Source organism: Paramacrobiotus metropolitanus, unplaced genomic scaffold (assembly GCF_019649055.1).
Source record: "Paramacrobiotus metropolitanus isolate TYO unplaced genomic scaffold, Prichtersi_v1.0 Parri_scaffold0000019, whole genome shotgun sequence".
Taxonomy (NCBI): Eukaryota; Metazoa; Tardigrada; class Eutardigrada; order Parachela; family Macrobiotidae; genus Paramacrobiotus; species Paramacrobiotus metropolitanus.
Window position 1 is genome coordinate 1,304,853 of NW_026570239.1, and position 9,035 is coordinate 1,313,887.

Consider the following 9,035-nt stretch of genomic DNA (forward strand, 5'->3'; position numbering starts at 1 on the left):
CTTTGCCAAAACTGCTGAACATCCATTGATAAATCTTTCTTACGCTCTTAACTGTCTCGGAGAATGGAATTTGTGACACTTTCGTCACCAGTTGTTGCACCGTGTCCCAAAAATTTTTTATCCCTAAAGTTCCCGTGCATGTAAATACATCCGACATCAATTTGGTTCCATGTAGCGGCACACTTCTCCTCTTCCGGGCGATAAAACTTTGCGAAATTTAATGCTTTCGCTACTACACACAATCATTGAAAAGGTCGGTGTACAACAAATTAAATATCTTCAGTTTTTCGTTTCTGTTAATAACAGTTTTTGGAGCTAGTCGAACGATTTTCTTCATTTTGATAGTGTTTTGTAAGAAAAGACAAAGTAATCTTTTTGTCGAAGTCTGCGTTAAAAAATTTGGTTTTCTTACACAGTTGCACTACACTATTTTCGAATATTAACTGCTCCACGTAACAGTTTTAAAGGATCTTTCAAGGTCACCTTGAACTCATGCCTGTACCGGTACGGCATTCGAGCGATGGTCCCAGGGTAGATATTTTCGAAAACAAAATGCATATGGGACCCTTTCGCAACATGCTGAGTTTAGTGGTGAAATCGGTTTTTTAATCTGTTTAGTGGTTTTTTCAAGCCACGTTCCACGGGGCGGCCGAGCATAAAACAGATCTATTTCCTTGATAATTTTATACTCGTAACATTCCTATTTGCTTTTTTCAGTCGTTACCCGCGTCCGTTGCAAACATAGGCCCGAATGTGTGAAGCAGTAGCAGGCAAGATAGAGGACAACACAATGCAAATTATGGTTAAACATAGAAGCAACTCTGGTTAGCCATAAATGTTGTGCTCCAATGTCGTAATTTCATTTATTGTTGTAATATTTAGCCCGTTAAACTCCGCCACGTTCCACGTGTCGCCAGGACGATTGGGGACATAATACCTTGCCCATAGATTTTTACCACGATGGAGTTCGACAACAGAAAGGGAGTTAGCCAAACGCCAGCTCGTTACTCCGTAGCGGTCATAATAGTATACGCTGATCCGGTACGTGCCTGGCAGCTGCTTCGAGATGACGGTGCTGTCGGCCCACTGCCCACAATAGTCGTTACGAATCAGCTTATCAGCGCTCGATTTCGTTCCCTGACATTCAACACGTGTACGCTGTTGGCTGTCTTGCAGAGGCCCTTCGACCACCAGTTGCATATAGTTATGCCGAGCACTGAAGAGGATTATCCGAATGTCATCGTAAGACACGTCAGGCATCAGTGACTGAAGGGTGCCTAAGCCGCCTCCACCCCAAACGACGACCGGGAAAACTTTCGGCATGTGTCCTGTCGCGCTGACACTTGCCGTGTAATACCCCGATGGTAGATCCTGACTCCAGTGACCAATCGAATCCGTTCTGGCTGTCGCGAGAATGGGCCCGGAAACATTGTTCAGGCCGTTGCGAATGTTAACAATTACCGAAGGGGCGTATGTGAAATCATCGTAGCTATCAGACTGCATGTATCTGAGATTTCCTTGGGCTGTCCCATTTCCGGCAAATGTGTTGTTGATCCACAACAATGGCTCCATTGTGCTCTTACCGTCCAGCTGGAGATCGCTTTGGAAACCTTGTAGGAAAATCGGAAAAAACCCATGCATCTCGAATGTTATAGTGTAGGAGCCGCCTACTGGTAAGGACAGCGTGAATTCTCCGAAAGAATTTGTAATTGCAGTTTGACTGTCAAATGGGAGATGGCTTGCATCTCTCAGAGTAGCATACACCGTTGCGCTGTTGATTGGCTTCCAAGTCCGTGCATTCCTGGATAGCCAGACGGCTGCTATTCTGCGCTCTGCAACCAATCAGTTACTTTTTGCTCGCTAACGATGCTGGGCACCACCATCTGCACGCTTAGAATAAGCCATTTCCCAAATTCATAATACAGCCATACCGGGCGAACATGCATATTTTCCATGTTCGGTACCGTACTTCGATTGTAACTTGTAGGCAGCGCTCGGCCCTTGCTACTGACAACCCGACGCTGTTCAATGTTTAGCAAGGGGCAGACCCATTATACAGCTGTAAGATGCCAGGTTTCACTACTTTAACATCCGCAGCCTCCTGTGGAAAAAGTTCCCGGCGTTTTTGCTCATTGCGAATGTTAAAAAGCTGCTAAGAGGCGCGAGTACAACTTAGAAAAAGATATATTCCTAACCATGGCATGGGCACCGCCTTTTCCGTCAGAAAACTTTCGTTTTTTTGTATGAAGACAGTTATCGAGCTTTGGATTACGTACCTGAGGCTGGAGTTAGCGCACAAAACAGCATTAAACAGCAGCAACCGAATCAATTCTGAATAATAAGCTAATAAGTAACAACATGAAATAAAAATATTTCAAACTGCTAAGGGAGTTACACAAAACGAAAAAAGTGAGGAGGCAAATCTTATTGGGTAACATCATGCTAAAAAAGATTTTTAACGGCGAGACTAGAACAATATGGCAAGCAATGCAATGCCAATGCATAGGATACCGGTATCCTCAAAACTGCTTTTTCGCCACGCCCACTAGATCATTGTCGATGAAGCTATTTTTTTAAGTATTACCATCGCCCTACTCAAGGGGCTTCACTGTATTGCATACAGTGAAGATTGTATGAAATACAATACAGCCCCTAGAGAACCGCGTTGATATTCCGTAACATATAGTGTTTTCAAACAAAAAACGACATTTTTCTGAGGGAGAAGGTGATGACTATGCCCCGGTGAGTGAAATATTTAAGAGGGCAGGTACATTACCAGATCTCTCTGTCGCTGTGTAGGTCAATGTGGTTATGCTTGAATCTGTTGACGATGTTTCTGTTGTAGCAGGCAGCGGGCTAACTGATGGAATCTGAATGTTGAGTAGCCCTAGAAATTAAAGAATGAAAATCGATGTTTTATTTTACGTAGGCGCAGTTATGAGGTTGCCAAAAAAGCACAATGCTGCTGTACCGCACAATGCTGCTGTATGCTCACCTGTGAAACTGCTTGCTGCGGCAGCCCGGCACCCGAAACGTCGATGGATTCTCGCCACATCAAGCGGACTCAGGTTGTCATGCTGGCCTGTTCGGGATCGGCGGGCTTTCGGCACCACCGTTGGCATTTCATTGTTTTTGGCGAACGCGTTGAAAGGGTAATGCATGATGGATTCATAGTCATAAGGAAGTCCGTACGTGTTACCCGCTTCGTACTTTGCGAACTGGTTCTTAGCGCCTGGACAACCGACACCATTAGGGAAAAACCGCAGCACCAGCGGAGTAGTGATTACATGCAGTACTGGTTACATGCAGTTATTATATGCAGTGATTATATGCAGTGATTATATGCAGTGATTATTAGTATGTACTATGTAGTGATTATATGCAGTACTGGTTAGTAGAGTTACGGTAAGCAATGAAGTAACAGAACTGCAACTGCTGTTGCGGTCGCCGTAACATAGTGATTCCATACCTTCCGCTATATTTTCGTCGATAATAATGACATAATTATCTCTATCCGCTCGCGACTGTTCGTGAAGAAATCCCAAAGCGTGCATTATTTCATGCTGGACATCGCCGTGATGCTTTAAGCAACTGGGCGCCAAGGCTATTTCCTGCCGTTTCCCAATGCGTCCGATACTAGACATACATCTAAAAGAAAAATTTTGAAAGTTTAACTGCTAAACCATTTTATCAGAAGACCACAGGCCCGTAGCGAGTTCCGACGGATGGGGGGTGCGCAAATTGGCTGCGCCAGCTGCGCCCGTTTTGAAGTTCGGCCAGCGCCCACTGCGCTCTTGGGTTTGAAAGCCTGCGCCCGTTGCGCACCCCCTATTCCTCGGGTTTCGCTTCAACCCTGCTCCCTTTGGACAGCAGGTCAAAGTCTACTGTGTGCCTAATTCCCAAATTTACAAAAATTTCTACTTTTTAAGGACATTTTAGTCTGTCATACAATGTGAATTCTCTGACAGCGGCGATAAAAGTGCTATTTTAGCTTCTGTATACCCTTATTGTAGCGTTGAAGTTTGTTTCTTTTTGTAAAATTGTAAATAAAATTTACAAAAATTTTATTCAAATTTGACACGGCATTGCGCATGCGCCACGGGCGCACTTGTACCGGCGCCCGTTGCGCCCTTAAAAAATCTCTTGAATTTTGCGCCATCGCGCCCGTGCACAAGTTTCGGGCGCAAAATAAATTCACAAGTTAGCCGATGAGGGGGGTGCGTGCGCCCGTGCGCACCCCCCCTCGCTACGGCCCTGGAAGACCATGAATCAATCTTAATTTTTACTTACTGAATGCCTCTCACAAACATAATATAATCGTCTTCGGTAGTCCGCGGAACAAATTTCACACACTTTCCAGTCATGAGACTGATAATGCTCATGGATTCCAAAATAATGAATCTCTCTCTGCAGGAGCTAGCAAATTTGGCATTAAATAAGCACTTTAGTTATTGCCAATCAAGCAGTCAACAAAAGCCTACTAAATGAGGCAAACTGCTTCCGGGTAAATTCGTAGGGGACGGTGTTATTCGGCCATAAAAGACCAACATCATTCATAGCGTTGGCAGCACCCTACAGAACAAGCACACGCACGCTACGTTGTACGGCACGAGTTCGGTACGGCCCGCGCTCAAGCTCTGACTCAGACTCTGACTCTGACTACTCAAAGTCTGACTCTGACTGTTCAAACTCTGACTCTGACTGAATTACTGTACCTAAGAAACCTAAGAAACCCAGGAATCATAAGAAACCTAAGAAAGCTAAGAAACCTAAGAAACCTAAGAAACCTAAAAAACCTAAAAAACCTAAGAAACCTAAGAAACCTATTAAGAAACCTAACAAACTTTCAGAGTCAGAGTCAGACTTTGAGCGGTCAGAGTCAACTTTGAGTAGTCAGAGTCAGAGTTTGAGTGGTCAGAATCAGAGTCAGAGTCAGAGTTGGAGTCTGGCCGTTCGGTGGGTATTGCACAAGCTGTTCTGGTGAAAAACATGGTTCAGTATGCGGATTCGATCACCCTGACTGGATTAATACACAAAAATAAGGATATTCTTAACAATTAGAAAATGAGCATGTGACAGAAACTGGCGCTATTCGTCGTACTTGCGTCTGGATTGTCTCGATCCCTACAATGTCTCCTTCCGCTAAGTCAATGTGAAAACGATCAGGGTTTGCGTCGCCATTTGCTGATATCATCTCGGGATGGATAAAATCGCGCCAGTCTAAAAAGAACAACTTTAGAAATAGCGTTATAAAGGGCTCCAAGAGGACAAATTTATGGCAACCGAGCTGAGGATCGTACTTGGGGGCAACGTGCTGGCCGTTGCCAGCGTCCAGACAATAGAAATTGCAGCCGTAATCAACCGTATCATGTTGCTAAGACTAATGAGTTTGACTGCATTTGCCTAGAAAAGCGCTGCTTTGTTTCGTAGTAGTTCGCGTTTGGAATATACTTGGTTATTAAATGCACAGCCTATGCTCAAGCTTCTTGCGAGACCCTAGCGCCTGGGGCCGTGTTGCAAAGCAGGTTTGGTCTTTTGCTGCGGGCCACACAACCGGTATTTTATGCGTTAAGCGCCAATGCGTTACTATATGACCGTGCATAAACTTGCGTCTGTGAGGCCGATATAAACGATATTTCGTTATTTCCCCGCGAAATATTGAAACTTGTTTCCAGCATTTTTTCAGATGTCTGACGAAGATTTTTTGACGATGTAACATGATATGGTCAGGCATTCACACGAAAAGGTGTACTATGTATTCCATCCGACAATGAGCCGGTTTTGCTGATTGGCCAGCATTGATGGAATGCCTTCCCCGCGCACGACAATATCGCCCTTCCGGGTAGTTTGCTCGTTCGCTGGTCTGCGTCCGGTGCATTTTGGGCATCTGAACTAGATTTCAGTTGCTACAACCTTTTTCTATGTTGCCAGCCAGGCACATTGGGTGGGAGCTTGGGCGAATATTGCGTTTTCTGGCGTGTACCCTTGCACAATTTCTCACTGCCAAGCGCAGACCATCGACCTGCATCGATTCCATTGATTCCTGCCAGGTAACTGTCCCTGCACAACCGGAAACCTAGAGCATGGATAACCGAAGGAGGATGTGCTCCGGATGCGTGTGTATTGGTGACCAGATGTGTATCTGCACCTAAAACGTAGTGCAACGGCTCTGGGCGCCAAAATTCGGACCACTGCCAGTCTGTCCGTGATGAGTCTGGCTGTCTGCTCTAGTGTTTAATGATTATAACATTTTCCGGTTGATTCTTTTTTTTTATATTTTCACTCTGACTTGTTTTATTTTTTTTATCTATTTCTTAAAACATACTTTGTATATATTTCTTATAAACTTTATTTAATGTAGGTTCGAATCGTGGACTGGTATTTAGACGAAAGTTTGAAAATGCCGAAATCTAAAACGCGCACCGAGGCGCAGCAAACACCAGACTGACAAGTAAGGATTCTGCAGCCAGTGCAACTGTGCTGCAGATCCGTAAAAAAACCGAAGAAATAATATATGGGGTGGAAATTCCCAGAACAGCAAAACACAACGGCAAATGGCCTATCAAGAGGGCGGAGCTATCGACCCTCACATTCGGGTAATTCTAATTTTATCATAATGTTTTACAGAAGCCCGATATTGTTTTTCCCAGGCCAACCGGCATCCCTGGCGAATTTATCAGTGGCCATCTCGCGTTACTGCCGCGAATGGCCATCGCACAGCCGCAGCATCGAACTGTTGAGAGTGGGCTTCGCGCTCTAGCGGCTGTCGCACAAGCCGATCCTGCTGTTGATCCGCGACTACCTGCAGGTCATTAAATCCGCGTCCGCCGCCGATCTCCTAAACCAGCACAGCGCCACCGCCCTCCGCCCGCGAGGGCTAGAGCACCACCGGCGCAGTCAAAGCGTCCCGCTGCCTTTCGTCCCCGCCGAATTGTTACAGCGCAGTTGCATCCTCAATCAAGACCAGGTAACGCGCTAAAAATATAATATACCTAACCTACAGATAGTTCGTAATTTTGGGGGTGAGAATTTTTAATTTGATAAAGTTTCCTGAATTTTCGGGAAATTTTTAATATACATTTTGTGGGATAAATGAGGGAGGGAATTTTTTTATGTTTAGGCAAAGAATGCATAAAATTTAAGTAAGTTAAATCAGCTCAGAACAATCTTGAGGTCATTGTTTTGATTTAATAAAATTCATAAAATAATTTTATTCGACTAAAATTTTGCGCCCATTTTTAATGTGATTCTATCAATAATTTTCTGATAGTACTTGCAAAAATTATCCATTTCTCAATTCACTTTTCGTCTTTTCTGTACTTCTGAGCATACTGCGTATCCAGCACGTACTGGCTCATTTGTGTAGCCACTGTACTGCGATTTTCTATGCGTGTAAATATAACAGCTTTTGATCTTGAAGCTTTTTTAAGGGTTTTTGTCACAAAAATGCAGGATTGCTGAATAATAGTTTTTAGGCTGGAAAATTCTTCGATTACTATTACTGTATTTTCACAAGTTTAAGGAACATGGTGGGGTCGTGGCCAGTGTGGCCGGACCGTCGGTTACTTTGATTTCAAAGGGGCCGACAACCCGTGCGCACGGCCCGGCCCCTGGAGCGTTCCTTAAACTTGTGAAAATACAGTAGTTCCTTGCTGCGTGTTTACAATTATTTGTGAAATTTTTCCCAACGTTTCCAACAATTTTTCGGTGAGTTTTATCGGGTGTTCTGAGTCAGAACTAAATTTGCTAATATGCCAGCGGAGTCCATGGTTCTGACCATTAAAAATTTGTACAGCTATGGAAATTGATAAAAATAAGTAAGTCATTAATATGGAAATTAGCAGGCTTTATGTTGCAGTTGTACTTTCTGTGGCAATTGCAGCAGAAAGTGCATTTTCGAAATATTTTTGAAATTCCTCAGACCTGACCTTTCACGGTTCAGGTATCAGAACGGTTGATTTTTCAATTTTTTGCCTTGCGGCACCGCATCTGCCAGCCGACTCTGCTGTACACTTCGGAGGAGCACGGCGTCAGTCTGGTGATTTTTTTTTCAGCAGTGCGCCAACAACGAGCCGACGCGCCTCATCTTCAAGACCAAGCAGGGCGACGTCTTCGGGGCCTTCTGCAACCACAGCTTGGAGAAGCGCCACCTGGGGATCAGTTACTTGTCTTCATCAGCAGTTTGTTCTTCTGGAAAAATCCGTCACGCAGCAGTGTATAAATCATAGGTAATAATGGTCAAAATCTCCGCTTTTATGTACGATGAGCAATTTTGTAGTGGACTGGCTAAAAACTTCCGTGCCTTCGCTTTCCGTACTCTGTGGTCATGACGTAATCAGTCGTTCATTCTAAATGATGAAATCCGCGTTACAATTTTTTATGTTAAAATTGTCAGCTTTCTTAGATTTCTTTATTCTGTGGTCCCAATATTTAGGGTAGATAATTAAAATAAACACTTTTGATATTTTTTCAGGGTAAAAATCCTAGTTATTTCGGAACCGGTGAATCCTTTTTATTTCCGTTGTTCCCCGAGCAGAACATCTACAAGTGGGTGGGGCTGGGAAAGGAGGTGACGCCCTGCCTGTTCATGGCGGCCAATTCAAATTGGCAAATTATCGGCGGCGGCGGTTGATTCGGCATCCGCTTCGATTCCACGCCGGCCATGGGCCGCACCGAGGCCTGCACCACGTTCGCCAGTCCGCCGCTGAGCGACGCCCCGTCGGACGATTTCCAGTGCACCGTCTTCGAGGTCTTCGGGTTTGCCAAATAATTCCCCGAGTTTATCCAGAATTTATTCGGAAATTGTCGGGTAAACAGTCTGTCAGTCAGCAAAATGTCGTCAGCAAATCGTCAGCGAACTGTCGTTCAGCAAAATGTCCTTCAGCGATTTGTTGTTTCAACAAACAAACTGTCGGGTCAACTTTTTGTCGGTCAGCAAATAGTCGTCAGCAAGTTGTCGGTCAGCTAGATGACCGTCAGCGAGCTGTCGGTGTGTCCCTTCGGGCACCCTTCGACCACCCACTCCATATAGTAAT

General features: G+C 44.6%; 1 protein-coding gene across 2 annotated transcripts; it reads right to left on the reverse strand.

Moving 5' to 3' along the window:
• Positions 1 to 677: 677 nt before the first annotated feature.
• On the reverse strand, positions 678 to 5,440 carry LOC129586092 (uncharacterized). 2 transcript variants are annotated; one of them, XM_055479099.1, is made up of 8 exons: positions 5,301 to 5,440; positions 5,102 to 5,220; positions 4,482 to 4,572; positions 4,291 to 4,416; positions 3,470 to 3,648; positions 2,996 to 3,232; positions 2,777 to 2,887; positions 678 to 1,832 (listed from the first exon to the last, which is right to left on the reverse strand). In XM_055479099.1, the coding sequence occupies exons 4-8, from the start codon at positions 4,380 to 4,382 to the stop codon at positions 826 to 828; spliced, it is 1,626 nt and encodes a 541-aa protein (XP_055335074.1). In that variant the 5' UTR covers positions 4,383 to 4,416; positions 4,482 to 4,572; positions 5,102 to 5,220; positions 5,301 to 5,440; the 3' UTR covers positions 678 to 825. The 2 variants fall into 2 exon arrangements, with proteins under 2 accessions (XP_055335074.1, XP_055335075.1); XM_055479100.1 differs by lacking the exon at positions 4,482 to 4,572.
• Positions 5,441 to 9,035: the final 3,595 nt, after the last annotated feature.

Excerpts from the sequence above, each read along its gene's own strand:
- LOC129586092 (XM_055479100.1), bottom strand. The coding sequence starts at position 4,382 with ATGAGCATTATCAGTCTCATGACTGGAAAGTGTGTGAAATTTGTTCCG. Across the intron at positions 3,649-4,290 it reads ATGTTTGTGAGAGGCATTCA|ATGTATGTCTAGTATCGGAC; the intron begins GTAAGTAAAAAT and ends TTTTTCTTTTAG. Across the intron at positions 1,833-2,776 it reads CACAGCGACAGAGAGATCTG|AGCGCAGAATAGCAGCCGTC; the intron begins GTAATGTACCTG and ends GATTGGTTGCAG.